This window comes from Cucumis sativus, chromosome 7 (assembly GCF_000004075.3).
Source record: "Cucumis sativus cultivar 9930 chromosome 7, Cucumber_9930_V3, whole genome shotgun sequence".
Lineage (NCBI taxonomy): Eukaryota > Viridiplantae > Streptophyta > Magnoliopsida > Cucurbitales > Cucurbitaceae > Cucumis > Cucumis sativus.
In genome coordinates, this window is record NC_026661.2 from 14,754,191 (window position 1) to 14,769,183 (window position 14,993).

Sequence of the window (14,993 nt, forward strand, 5' to 3'; positions counted from 1 at the left end):
ATACTCCATAGCCTCCAAACAATTCTTAATAGATTACGATCATTTATCATATGTTGATTTGATGTCACGGTGAGATTTTGTTACTCTAACGAGTATTTGAGAGGGTGTGTTTTTTTTTTCTTTTTTTAATTTATAATTGAATGATGTACCCTATCCAATGAGAATAATGAATATGAACAACAACCAACCAATCTTTTTATTAAAAGGAAAAAGGGTCCATGAGAAGAAGCAAGCAATTAAAATTCGGAAGCTTGTAATTTGATGGCATTAATGATGAGTTATTTGTGTAGAGGAAAATTGTTAGGAATGTTCTCACTCACTTCCTCGTTCCTACAAGAACCAAAAATGTCAAATTCTCGACATTGAAAAGAAAAAAAAGATAAAATAAAATAAGAGTTTGATTTTTAATGATTTATTTGAAGCAGTCATAAACTAGACCTTTTCCATTTTATCTTCACCAATCTTTTCCTTGTCTTTTCCTCTCAATTTCTTCAATCACAATCATGGAGTTTCCTCCTCTCTCTCTCTCTCCAATTTCCTCCTCTTCCCTTTATAACCCCATTTCCCCCCTCTTCTCTTCTCTCAACTCTCACTCCATTCCCATGCTCAATTTCGCTTCTTTCCACCTTCAATCATGGAGTTTCTCTCTCTAATTCAAGAGCTTAATCAAGGCAAACAACTCGCTAACCAACTCCGTACCCATCTCCATCCTTCCTCTTCCTCCCATGGCATTCTCTTAATCGATAAGATTCTTCGTTCTTACGAAAACGCACTTTTGGCTCTCTCCGGCGGTGCTGCTGCTTCCGTCAATTCCGCCATTGCTCCGGTCAATGCGGCTGTCCAAGATGGAGATGTGTCCAAAAAGAGGTACTGGGTTTGGTTTCTTTTTTTTTTTTTATTGATTGGTTGATTGTTGTGGGGTTTGTTTGATTTTGAGGGAGTTTTCTGATTGGGGTTTTGGGGTTTTGTAGAAAGGTAATGGCGAAATGGAGTGAACAGGTTAAGGTTTCCTCTGCCTCTGCTGTTGAAGGTCCTGGTTGTGATGGATTTAGTTGGAGAAAGTATGGTCAGAAGGATATTCTTGGATCCAAATTTCCCAGGTACTTTACTTTTTCTTAACTTGTTATCTTCTAATTCTGTTCATGATTTTGTTCCATTATGCATTACAAATGTCGGACTAAGAATGATTTACTCAAATCTGAACTCTGTTCATGGTTCGTCTGTGCTCGGATTTGGCTCTGTTTCATAATCATTTGAATTTTGAAGTTTAAAGAATATGTCTATTTTCTCTCATTTAAGGAAATGGTTTGCGTCATTGTTAAGGGTTGGATTCTAAAACATTGATAAAAAGGTTTTTGTTTTCGGCAATTGTGCTGGTTTCTCTCCATTTCTTTAAAATTGGTTTCAATCTTTAGAAACGTTTTTCAAATTTCATAACAAAGCTTTTAGAAACCATATTATATATCAAACAGAATCATAAGGATGTTTTAAAGTGAACAGTTCTGGGTTTTGGTTGATTTATATTTCTATATCTTTGATACAGAGCATAGGCTACTTCAAATATGATTGGAATGGAAAAAAAATTGTGTATGTATATTTGGGGTTTAGCTAGTGATTTCGAACTTTGGTTGCATTCCGAACAGTTTTGAGCTGAAACATTTTGTTGTATTTGGGTAATGCAGAAGCTATTTTAGATGCTCACATCGCTTTACACAAGGATGTTTAGCAACAAAACAAGTTCAAAAGTCAGACAATGATCCAACAATTTATGAAGTAACTTACAAAGGAAGACACACTTGCAACAAAGCCCTTCATTCAACAAACACACCACAAGAACACCAAAACACATTCCTTCAACACCCAATCCCACCAAAACAAGAAGATAAGCCATTGCAGCAGTTACATGATCCTTTATGCTTCATGTTCAGCTCCGACCCCATTCGAGTAAAATCCGAGGACTTAGAATATGCTAATGGTGGCCTCTTTCAACCACTTCGTACCCCGTCCCCGATGTTTGGTTCTGAAGTTCAAGATGACTTAAGCCCTTTTAGGGAAAGTGAGTGTTCTCCGACGTTTGAATCGAATGATATGTTTGGATTGTGGTGTGATTTCGAAACTGAGTTTGTGTCGATTCCTAGTTCAATGACTAATATTTCGATTGGAGATTTGGAGGAGTGTTTTAGTTTTGATAACTTGGAGATGTTCTGTTGAAACTGTTTCCTAAACTTCTAAACAAACAAGAGGGAAAGAAAAGAAAAGATTGTGAATTAGTATAAATCAGCATTGAAAGAGAGATGATGGATCATGTACTCAAGGCCTCCTGCATTGCTGGTTAGAGATTTTTTTTCTCTTTTTTTTTTTTTGTTCTTCTGTTGATCCTTTGGGAGGCCAAATTTTCAGTGTAATTAATGCTCTTAGTGTAGGAGAATATAGGAATATGGAAAGTTTCTTAGCACTAAAGTGTTTGAATTAGTGAAGAAATAAGATTGGATTTAAATATTAAATTATGTGTTACATATTTGAATATTTTGGGTTGTAGTTTAATAAACCAATTCTTGAGTACAACAATGATTATTATTATTGTAACAATGAAGCATGACTCATTACTATTATTATTATTATTGTAACAATGATATATCTTTACTCAATTATCTCTTAAAAAAAGGGGAAAAAAGGAGTTCTTAAGTAAAAAAAGAAAATACTTGAAATCATAAAAGCATTCCATAGTTGGAAGGTATTGGGCAATGCTTTATGTAAAGTTGATTAAAAGTTCCAAATAAACAAAAAAAGAAATTAAAGTGCTGTTTTATTAAGAAGTTTTTACTTTATTAAAACGTGTTTGCTCTAAAACACTTTATTCATATTTCACTACTTTTTTTCTTTTTTTCTTTTATAGGAAGAATTTTTATTATTTTAGTGTTTGAATTATGAACGAATTGGTGAAGAAAATATTGTACTTTTAAGACGTCCCTTTTCCTTTTAACATTTTCTTATTTACTTTTTTACTAATAGTTTTCTCCTACCTTCTTCTCATTCTCTTTACACGCTTTCTTTTGCTTATTTATTTAAGAAGTAGTTGCAAATTTAACAATTAAATTCAAATTAATTAAGTATATAGCACAATTTTAAAATATTTGTAAATATAACAAAATTTGTCAAATTCTATCAATGATATAAGTCTATCACTGATATAACATATGAAGTCTATCAGCGATACAAGTCTATAAGTGATAGTTTTGCTATATTTGTATTTTTTAAAATATTGCTATATCCTTAATTATTATTGTTAAAATAGTCATCCATTGCAATTTCCCTTTATGTAATCGTTTTTCGAAGGCTTGACATTTTATGTTTTAAAATTGGACCATCTTTATTTGATGCATCTATTTTGATTTTTTCGAGGCTTTGGTAGTAGAGATAGTTGCAAATTTAGCAATTAGATTCAAAATAATTAAGTATACAGCTACATTTTAAAAAATTTACAAATATAACAAAATTTGTCAAATTCTATCAATGATATAAGTCTATCACCGATAAACTATGTTGTAAATATTGGTCTATCATTGATAGATCGTACAAATCTATCAACGATGTTTGATTACTTTTTGTCATTGTTTACTTTCTTATTACTTTTTGTCATAGTAATTTTTTATATTATTTGATTTTCATTATCTTCTATTTTTTTCAATTTTAATTACATAGTTGTTTGATTAATCTTCTTATTTTTTTGTCATAGTAAATTTTTTATATTATTTTATTGTCTTTTGATTCTAATTAGATAACTTTCATTCTTTGACACGTCTAATTGCTATTTGTTATATTGATTGTGCCACCTAATTGCTATTGTATTTATTTGTCATGAATTCCACATTAAAAGTTAATCTTCATAATTTTGAAGGCTTGGTCATGATTCACATTAAAAGAAAAGGAAATTGATGTTCCCCGAAAACAAAACACACAATTAGAAAGAAGAAAGATTTTTTTTGTTTTTTTGTTTTTTTTTTTTTTTTGCTAACATTAAATATTACTTTTTGACAAATTAGAAATGCTCCTCAATCTCTACTTGAATGTAAACTAAAATTTTGGAAAAGATTAAATTTTGCAAAATAATTGGCTAAGATTTAGAATATATATTGGTGTTAACCTTGTTCGAGATTTCACTGAAAAGGCTTAAACATATTAAATAACAGACAAACAATGCCATTTTGAACAATAGGTGAGAGCGAGAGCGAAACTGTAGTGCGTGCGTTTGATATGAGTGACGCCATTCATCAAATAATTGAAACTAGGTTGCGATCGACTTGACCAGGCGTGAAACAAAGAGGAGCAGCACGACGACTTGGAAGGGAGAAGGAGTGGCAGCGGCTGAACGATTGACGATGATGGCGCTGTGGCTTAGAGGTGGTGGATGAAATTGGAAGATGAAAGGGGAGGTTTGCAAGAGTGAACACATAAAGAGGAAGAAGAAAATTTTCTTTTAGGCATAAAGGCTTATGCAACTTGCATTCTCTTATCTTTATGAATTCTAATATAAACTATGTATTTTGACATATTATTGTGCGTTTGGGTTCCATTGTTCTACTTAAAAGGCCATAATAATTTGTGTTTTCTATAAGTTATCACTCTCTTTGTACATCCAATCTGTATAGAAGGGGATATTCGAATTGATAATAGATGTTGCTCCACACGCTCTAATGACTCTCAATTTGAGTTCATACATTTCTTGTATGGACACATTATTCGTCTGTAATCATTGCTTGTTTATTTACGTGCGTGGAGTTGCTCATAGATATGTCTTGTTAAGGCTCTAATTGAGCGACTTATCATGCGACTAAAATAGGATTACCTATACGCTGCTAGCTTCCAAATAATAAACATGTAGTACAAGATTTCCTATCGCTTGTCCAAGAGTAAGCGAAACGATAAATTTTCTAGGAAGTCTAGGATCGAACGCAGAGAAGTCTATCAAACTTTAGCTATAAAGCTTACGTCTCATCTAGGTAGTGTACTATAGCTATAAAATAAAAGTAAAAGTATAACTATGTACTTAACTTAATATCTACACTAGAGATTCAGCAAAAGGCGATATGAAATGGTGAAAAAAAAATGAACTAACTTGTATTAAGAAGGTGTGCAAGAAGATCTTTGCGATCTAGAAAACTAAGCTTTGCGGTAGCCTTGATACGATAGAGATTAATTAATTAGCTTTTAATTAAGGCATACACCTTTCAATGCCTGAAACACCACAAATGCTCACCTTTCACGAGATAAAGTTCAATTAAATGATAATTATCTAGAAGTTGTTACTTGTAAGACTTATATTACCTCTCTTTTAAGGGTGACAACCTCTCGGCGTCAAGTTATCACACTTGTTCTCCTTTCGAAACACAAATGATGGAGGTTACATCGCCAAGATGGAGTTTGTCTCCAAACTTCCTCTTGTGCATGTTAGCTATATCCTTGCTACTTGTTCTCTTGAGCAATTGGCAACAAATGCTGACCAAATGATGAAATCTAACTCAACTAATATGATAAACCTTATAAGTTTGACTTCTTATCAAAAGCTTATCACAAGCTTAAACTACTTATAACACTTTAACATATAAACAGTGAAGGAATGCTAGATTCAAAGGGGATAAACTTGCAATGTATAAAGGAATGTAGGCCTTTCAGCCATTTATAATAAGAATACTAACATTACAACTAACAAATAAAAAAATGGAAAGTAAGAAAGGGGATGCGCCGAGCCGTAGAATGGTTGCGCATTCCTTGGCTCTTTTACAAGTTAGGAGAAAGGAAAGAGGTGATTCTCTCTCTAGTTTTTTCTAAGCTCTCATTTTACCATTGGTCAGAGAAGAGGAGGATCTTTTACAGAAGGTGGAGAGGCTAGTACTTTCCAACAGCTCCAATGGAGCTCTCTAGGTCCTAATCCATTCAAACCAGATTGTGGTCGGTCTCATCCAGACGTCTGACCCCCTATTTCCTTGGTTGAGGCGGAGGCTTTATATAGGCTACTTTCGACGAAAAACTTTTATTTTTCTATGCCATGTCAACATCAATTGTAGCATTCACATCATTTTCCTGATCAAGTCAACGTTGATTGCAGCCTTCACATCATTTTCCTAATCAAGTCGACGTCGGTTGCAGCCTCCTCAAGTCATATCAACTCCAACTACCGTTCTTTTCTATTAGTGAATCTTCATCGCGTGATGATATGGCCTATCACCTGATGATGTTAAGCGTCAGACAAGGTTTCTATCGCGTAGCCTTTTTACACGATCCTTTGTGATTCACTATCTTTTCTCTTTTATAATCTTGTGATAAAACATTAAAAAAAAAAAAAAAAGGAAAAATAGATATGGAGACTTGTGCAAGTTGTATTCTCTTATATTTATGGATTTGCAATAGAATCCCCTTATTTTGACACATTATCATACGTTTTAGTTCCATTGTTCTACCTAAAGGCCATAATAACTTGTATTTTTACAAGTTATCAATCATCAACGTGAAACTTTGCAACTTCTAAAAATTGGGACATTTCCTCTCTATACTCAACCAACAATTTAGTTCTAAGTTTGATCCAACCATTGTTCATCGTTAAAGACCTAAAACATAAATAGGTTTGATCATCAAAGACATATATCATCAACTTAGTAAGTAATATTAGCTTGGCTTTTGGTGAGTGGATACTAGATTCTTATTTTGATCGATGAAAACAAGTTTGAATCTCTATTACTTTTGGTGAGTAATGAGACTGAATAAGATATTGCCAAGGGAATAATTACAAAAAGTCTTTGAAACTGATGCCCAAACAGAAACATGAAACTAAAACCTTACAAAGGACCAAACTTCAATAGATCCATTTTCACACCACAAAAAACTCTATTTTTCCTCTCCCCAACGACTTCACAAAATTTCAACCACTAATTAACCAAAAAAAAGGTTAAGGAGAATAATAACCAACAATATTTGGTCTCAAAACTCCGCTTCTACAACAAAATATTATTCTCATTCAACCACAAATTAACTCCAAATTATCTCACAAATAATTTTGGACCAAAAATTAACTCATACGTACACAAGAATAATATTCACCAATAACATTCACATACATATAAATTAATATACACAATTGCAATCGCCAAATTCACAGCCCAAGAAAACTTTTACATAACTAACCTCATTTAATTTCATACCTTCTTCCTCAAACTATTTTCCCTTTCTTAAGTCACATGAAGCAAATTAGGGGAAGTCCTACAAACTTAGACCCTTCACTAAACCCTATCAAAACAAAGAACAAAAACAAGTATTCATAATTCACACTCTAAAACAGAAGAAGTACATGGATTGCCTTATTTCTAAACCCTAAACCAAGAAAACAAAAAAAAAACAATCATATACTTACCAGAAGGAGGCGACGGTAGAAGATGTGTCACAAGCGAGAAACGACAGACGAACTTCATTGAGGTTGAATAGTGAGCATCGATTCTCTTCAATCATCTCCTTCGTCTCTCGTCTCGACTCCTTCTGTCTTTCTCTCTTCCCAATCTGGTTTACAGATTTGAAAGATGGTTTTATATAGAGAAACTCTCAATGCACCACAAAAGTGTCGGAAGTGACCCACCATTCCTGATGTCATTAATTAAACGTTAAGACTACCAAACAAATCTATACGTCTGCATACATGGAATTGGGATAAAAACAATAATATTTAAATATTTCCTTGATGACAACACCACGTCGAGATTGGTGTGGGAATTTTCGATATTTAACAAATGGCGTCGAGAATACCCACACCAATCCCGACGTTTTTACAAGTGCCATCGAAAAATAGAAAATCTTTGGACACAAGTTTGACGACGTCAGCGAAGACTCTATCTTCTGAAGCTTCGTTTCGGGACGTGCTAAAAAAGCGCTAGGATATACTGATTTTCTTGTAGTATGGCTACCCAACTCAACTTTTTTTTTCTCCAATTTTCTAACCCAATCCAACCCAACATAAAATTTAACTCAACCCAACTCTTACAGTTTGGGTTCAAAATCCAAGTCGGTCGGGTTATCAGTTTTTTTTAACATCTCTATGTCCAATTGAGCCAAGAATAAGCTTAAATTAACTCAAATGCTAAATAATGTCCAAATCCAATTAGTTGGACCCAAGAGCCAAGTCTATAGAATGGACCAACTAAGCCCAAGCCTACAAAGTTCACAAAAGAAATCTACAAATTGAAAAATAAAGATAATGACCAACATCTATCGCCAACTACTCAAGAGAGCAAGTAACAAAGATATAGATAACACGCGTAAGAGGGAGCTTAGAGACAAGCTCCACCTTAATGATTAAACTTTCATCACTTGTGTGTCCCAAAAGAAGAATAAGTGTGGGTAATTGGTGTTGAGAGGTAGCCACCCTTAAAAAAGAGGTAATATAAGTCTTACAAGCAACAACTTCTAGATAGCAATCGTTTCATAAAGCTTTATCACTTGCATCCTGAGAGGTAAGCAAGGGTGGTGTTTAAGGCACTGAAAGGTGCTCGACTTAATTAGAAGTTTGGTACTTGATTTCTTTTGCATTATGGCTTGTTGCACAGCTCAATCATCTTGCAAAACAAAGACATTCCTTCACTTTTCCTTAAATACAAGTTAGTTCACATCTTCATCTTTCCACCATTCATACCACCCTTTTACAGATTTTGTAGTGTAGATATTAGATTAGCTTAGACACACATATTTACTTTATACTATATAGATATTTTATACTGCCTAGATGAAAAAGTAAGTTTTATAAGTAAGATTTGATATCAATTTTCTGTGTTCGACCCTGGTTTATTTAGAAAACCTATTGTTTCACTTATACATGGACAAACAATAGGAAAACTTGTACTTAACGAGAATTTAGTAATTACGCGAGGACAAGAGACATAGTGAGCATCTCGCATGCAATGACCATGTCTCATCGCGTAGAAGGTTTGTGATACAATTTTAAATTACATATCTCAATCACCCAACCTCATACAATAAGGCTATAAATGGAACACACATTGAATCCCTGAAACTAAATTCAATTCCACCAGGGAGCCAGTGAACTTGCGTAGAGATATAGAAAGAGTTGATGAAGGAACCAACAATCACTACTTAAGTTAAGAAAAGTAAATGTTGGATATGGTCAATGATTTACAAGTTCTTATTGAACATGAAGAAACAATGGAAGAAGGTTTGGAGAATGAAATGCCCTTTAATGGTGTAAAACAAGAGACAACAAACTTATTTAAGGATTTAATGAATGAAGCACATAATAAATTATACCCTGGTTGTGTACAATTTTCCTTCTTGAAACTTTTAATTAAGTTGATGCATATTGAGGTTCTCAACGGTTGGAGTAACAAATCCTTTGACATGTTACTATAACTGTTAAAAGCAGTTTTTCCAACGGGTACTACTATCCCCACTTCATTCTATGAAACTAAACGAAAACTACTTAACTTAGGCCTAAGATACGAGTTTATTTATGATGTAAGTACAATAAGTCTCGTTTGACATGAGATGACATAAAAATAAACGAGTCAAAACAGAGGATGTGTTAAGACCTCCAGCTGATGCAGAGGGCTGGAAGCACTTCAATTGTGAATTTCCTGATTTTGCTTCAAATTCGCGGAATGTTCGTTTGGTAAGTGTACAATGTTGGTTTAAAATAATCGATATTAACCATCCAAATTTCTAAATTTTTCCCTTGTTTTATGAAACCCTAGTTTGTTTTGTGAAAAAACCCTCTCTCTCACACTTTATCTCTTACCATCCTGACCTCTCACGGTTTACCACTTCGTTCAACTCACACATTCGACAGCTTGACTCCAACTTCGTTAAAGAGTCGTCGAGCACTGTTCTCTAGCATCATTTGAAGTAGAACCAATGATTTCTTTTTCAGATATGAGAACATATCTCTTCACCAAAATAAGTCATTACAGCCAAGAAATCATAATTCACCACAGAGTTCGGATTAAGATCATCACCCAACATACTTATAATTATTATTTTTCTTATTAACTTGTTATCCTTTTAATTTAAAACAACCATCCTCACAATTGTTTTTCCAATAAAACCATTGGGAAAAATTACTTGCTTCAATAGAGAATTGTGTTACATCAATTAAGAAAGTGAAGGGCCAAATGTTGCCTGAGACCTTGGTTAAATTGATCAAAAACACTTACAATACGGATCTAGAATTACCATAACTTAGTAGTATTAGTAGCTAGTAAGGTCCGGTCAACCCCAACACTTTTAAAAACCATTGCAATCGACCTTCTTGACATTGCCTTTGCCAACGGTTGTAAAAACGCTACTATAAATGTTACCACGGTTAATACCATGCTGCTATAGACTGAATAAACAGTTTGCTATGCTTTTTTTTTTTGTAGACACACTTGCTGGTCTTTAACAAGGCATGTGTTGCAACTTCATTTTGTTCTCATCTTGGACTAACATGTAGGGTATAATTCATTTACTAACATTCAAGTTGTTGTGGCATGATTACCACACATTATTTTGTACACACAAGAAAAGCACTCCAAAGATAGGAGTGTTAAACATTCGGTTTGGTTTAGCCAACCACAAACTGAAAAAGTGAACCGAATCGTACCAAATCACACATATATATGGTTTGGTTCAATTCGATTTGGTTGGACTGGTGGTTTGGTTTTTTCTCTTTCTCCTTTATATATTTTGTTCTTTTTTTTTCCTCCTCCATTGAGATTGGAGATTCTGCGAAAGGAAAGGAAAGGAACCCTAAGATATTAAAATATATATATATATATATATATTTAAAGCAGCTCGGTTAATTATGGATATTATGAGCTTCTACCATGGTTTTTAGATTTTTTATTGTAGATTCTTTTACTCAATTAGTCAATGATTGATTCAATATAGCAACAGGTAGGGAAAAATTGTATTCCAGTCTGATACTCGATCGTTATATTTATTATTTGACGTGTGTGCTTGTGCATGTTAATACACATATAAGTGTACAAATACTTTTGAAATTCAAGTTATTTCACGAAATAGAACTTGCTATCTATACCAATTTCCCTAAAACTTGTACATATTGAGCTCATAATGGTACTTCGCAATGCAAAAGTCTGGCCATAACCAAAGAATGAGTGTGTTTTTGGGCCAATCATAGTACATAAGATAGGGTTGAAAAAATTTGCCCAACCCTAAACAGTACACACTCTAAGATCCTTTTTCAAATCTTTTGGTTCATGTAGAAGAAAAAAGAAAAGAATTTCACGCTCTTCATCACTTTGGTATATTATAATTTTGATTTCACACTACTTTTTCTGAATGTTGTATATGATTGAATTTAATGTGACATCTTTTATATGAAAATTATACCTAACAAGTATAATCTCTCAATTTTTTAATTTGTCATCATGGTTGTCAACATTCAATTTGACAAGTTCAACTTTTAGTCGAAAAGTTGAAGTTTTATGGCGTGTTTAGAAAAATGAATAAAAATATTTATAAATATAACAAAAAATAATTTAAAAAAAAATTCTATCAGTGACACGTAATCAATGACACATAAGAGACTACAAGGAATACTATTTGTGTTACAATAAACTCAGGTAGTAGTTTATCGTTGATAGAGTGTAATATTTTATTATATTTGTAAATAATTTTAATGATTTCATCCCATAAAACAAATTTTTTAAAATTTAATTATACGTTAGATTCTCAATTTTGTAACGGATATAAACACTAATTTAAAATTTAAAACAACATCCAATAGGAGCTATATATTATTACCAAAAATAAAATGTTATGTCTAATATAGCATTTGAATATTATTTAAAAAGTTTAACATGTTGGAGACCTACTGAATACATCATTAAACTTTAGGGATCCTTCTGAATTAATCTAAAAACAATAAACTAAAGGAATATTGCATCATATACCAAAATAAAATTCATAGTATTTTTTTTTTTATATTGCAAATATGACAACTATGATAAATAATTAATGATATTGGACGAATATCAGACAGATATTTCAAAGGATTATCGAAAAGCTATCAAGATCATCACTTTTAAATTTGCTATTTTTGTAAATTTAGAAAATATTGTGATATGGGCTTTATTATTATAATTTTTTTTACTATTTTTATGAAAGTTCTAAAACTAAAAGCTTTAAGGATTGAACAGGGAGAGTTCATAATATCAACTAGTCACTCCTTTGAAGCTCAAGAGCTATATGCTTAATAAATTCGATATGCATTAAGTTATGAGTCGACCAAGAAGAGACAAATTAAGCATTAGCTTCATAAACTGAATACTGCATAATTAATTAAAGACAAGTTGAAAATTTTTGGAAGATTTTGATTTTGGGAATCCATTAGGAATGTGAAAAGAATTGTAGAAGATAAAAAGAGGTCTGCAAATAGAGGAATATGAATGTTGGTATATGGTATAGGCATCATTCAATTTAGATTTGGGTCTTTTTTTTCTTCTTAGAATTTGTTATCTAACCATAGTGCTCCAAATGCTCCTCTCTTTTTACAAGCATCATATTCTTGGTCTTTATATTGTGTAATTCTTTCTTTCTTTCTTTGTTTTATTTAATTTAGTTAATAATTCATCATCATTCACTCATACGTCAAAGAAGAAAAAAAAAAAGTTAAAAAGAAAACACAACACCTCATAAAAGTTTAGGTTTTTTTGTTTCAAGCCCCTAAACGACCTATTAATTTAAGGGGGAAAACATGTGAAAATATTTTTTTTTTACTTGAAAGCATATTGTGTTTACGTTTTGCATTTTCATGTGATTAAATTAAAAAATTAACAAGTTGTTTTTTTTAAAAAAATCATGTGTTTGAAAACAACCTAAATTGAATTTTGAAAAAATGAGTTTATAAAATAATGTGTTTTAGGATAAATACTTAAAACCAACTTTTAGAAAAATGAATTTTGAGTGTTTAATAGTTAATCTTACCATTTTTTATGAAACAATCTAACCACCACCTTCAACTATCTTTGCTAGTTAACCTTTGGATTATGGTGGAATTTTTGTTATTGTCGGGGTTCCCTTTGGTTCGAACTTAGTAGTTTTGCATTCATATGGTGCAATTCTAATCTACGCAATACATCATGAAGCAAGTTCATCGCACGTAAGATGCTCACTATATCTTTCTGTATTGCGTGATTGATTTTATGCGGTAAGTCACGAGTCATGATTATAGCATGTGAGATGCTCACTATGTACCTTTTTATCGCGTAATAGCTAAGTCCTCATTGAGTACAAGTTTTTCTACTGTTTGCCCAAGTGCAAGCAAAACAATAGATTTACCTTGATGATCCAGGGTCGAACATAGGTATTTGATTCAAAACATTAGTTCTAGGAATTACTTATCATCTAGGCAGTATAAAAGAATTAATTAAATAAAGTATAAAAGAATCAGAACCAGGAATAAAACTATTTGTCCATGCCAAGAGAATCTATAAAAGGGAATGAATGGATGGAATTGTGGACTAACTTGTATGCGAGAAAAATGATGAAAGAAGTTCTACGTGTTATTAAGCTATTAAGCAATGCAAGAGCTTCGATGCGATATAACTTGCATAATCAACTCATGATTAAGGCGACCTTCTCTAAGTGTTTAGACGCCACACTTGCTCACCTTTCAAGATGCAAATGACTGTGGTTGATTAGGCAAGGTACATTTAGAAGAATTCACTTATAATAGTTATAGAACTTCGTGTTTAAGGACAACAACCTCTCGGTGCCTAATGTTCACACTTGTTCGCCTTTCGAGATTAAAATGTTGAAAGTTTTCTCGCTAAGGTGGAGTTTGTTGCCAAATTCCTCCTGCGCGCATTAGCCTTATCCTTGCTACTTGCCCTCTCGGGTAGTTAGCGATTGACACTGGTCAAATGATGAATATAGTTCAACTAATGCGATAAGAATTATAGGCTAAACTTATTATCAAGAACTTATCACAAACCTAATTGCTAACAACACATTGACAAGTGAGAAGTCAAGAAATGATGGATTGAAAAGGTATAAACATGTAATATATGTAAAGAAATTAGACCTTAGCCCATTGTACAATATGAACAACATATATTACAAAGAAATGCAAAAATTAAGAGAAAAGAGAGTGAAAAATATTACAAATTAGGGGACAACAAAAGTATGGATTCTTCCATTCTTTGGAACCAAGCTTTCGCTTTTACAATTGATTAGAGAAGAAGAAAACATCTACAGATGGCGAAAAGGCTATTCCTTTCCACCACTCTTTTTCTAGGAATTGACCTGTTTAGACCTTTGTCCCATACAGGCGTCCAACTGGCCCATGAAGGCCCATCTGCTCTTGGTGGAGATGAAGTCTTTTTATAGGAAACTTTCGACGGAAAACTTCTGTTCTTTTGAAATTGTCAACGTCAATTACAGCCTTGTAAAGTCACATCACTCCAACCATCATTCTTATCCTCTAGTGTGCCTTCATCACGTGATGACATGGTTCTTCGTCTGAAAATGTTATTCGTCAGGCGAATTTCCATCGCGTGGCCTTGCAAGATGTCTCCTGTGATTCACTAGCTTTTTCCTTCCTACTTATCCTACATTTAGACATTGTAATCATGTAAAAAATAGGCATGAGACTTATGTACGGTGTATTTCTAAATACTTATGAATTGACAATATAAGTTACGCATTTTGATCCTCGTCTTATGTGTTTTGACCTTATTATTCTAATAAAAGAAGCTATAATAACATATATTTATACACGTAATCAACCTCCGCCAACTCGCTCTGATGATAGTTGTCTGCAAACATCTGACCATTGCCTCTAGCGACTATTGTCAATGAAACTCCAACCATTGTTTTTCACGTGATCCTCGACAACCAATTTTTTTCTTGCTACCATTTTTCCCCAATTGCTTCTAACCAATCTAAGACTACTGCTTTTCTACAATCATTTGATCATCATTTTTTTCGTATTTAAC

General features: G+C 32.9%; 1 protein-coding gene across 1 annotated transcript; it reads left to right on the forward strand.

The window, feature by feature from the left end:
- The first annotated feature begins 634 nt into the window (after positions 1 to 634).
- On the forward strand, positions 635 to 2,211 carry WRKY50 (probable WRKY transcription factor 46-like). Its single transcript, NM_001280764.1, has 3 exons — positions 635 to 867; positions 972 to 1,100; positions 1,683 to 2,211. Exons 1-3 carry the CDS (start codon positions 635 to 637, stop codon positions 2,209 to 2,211), a joined length of 891 nt encoding a protein of 296 aa, NP_001267693.1.
- Positions 2,212 to 14,993: the final 12,782 nt, after the last annotated feature.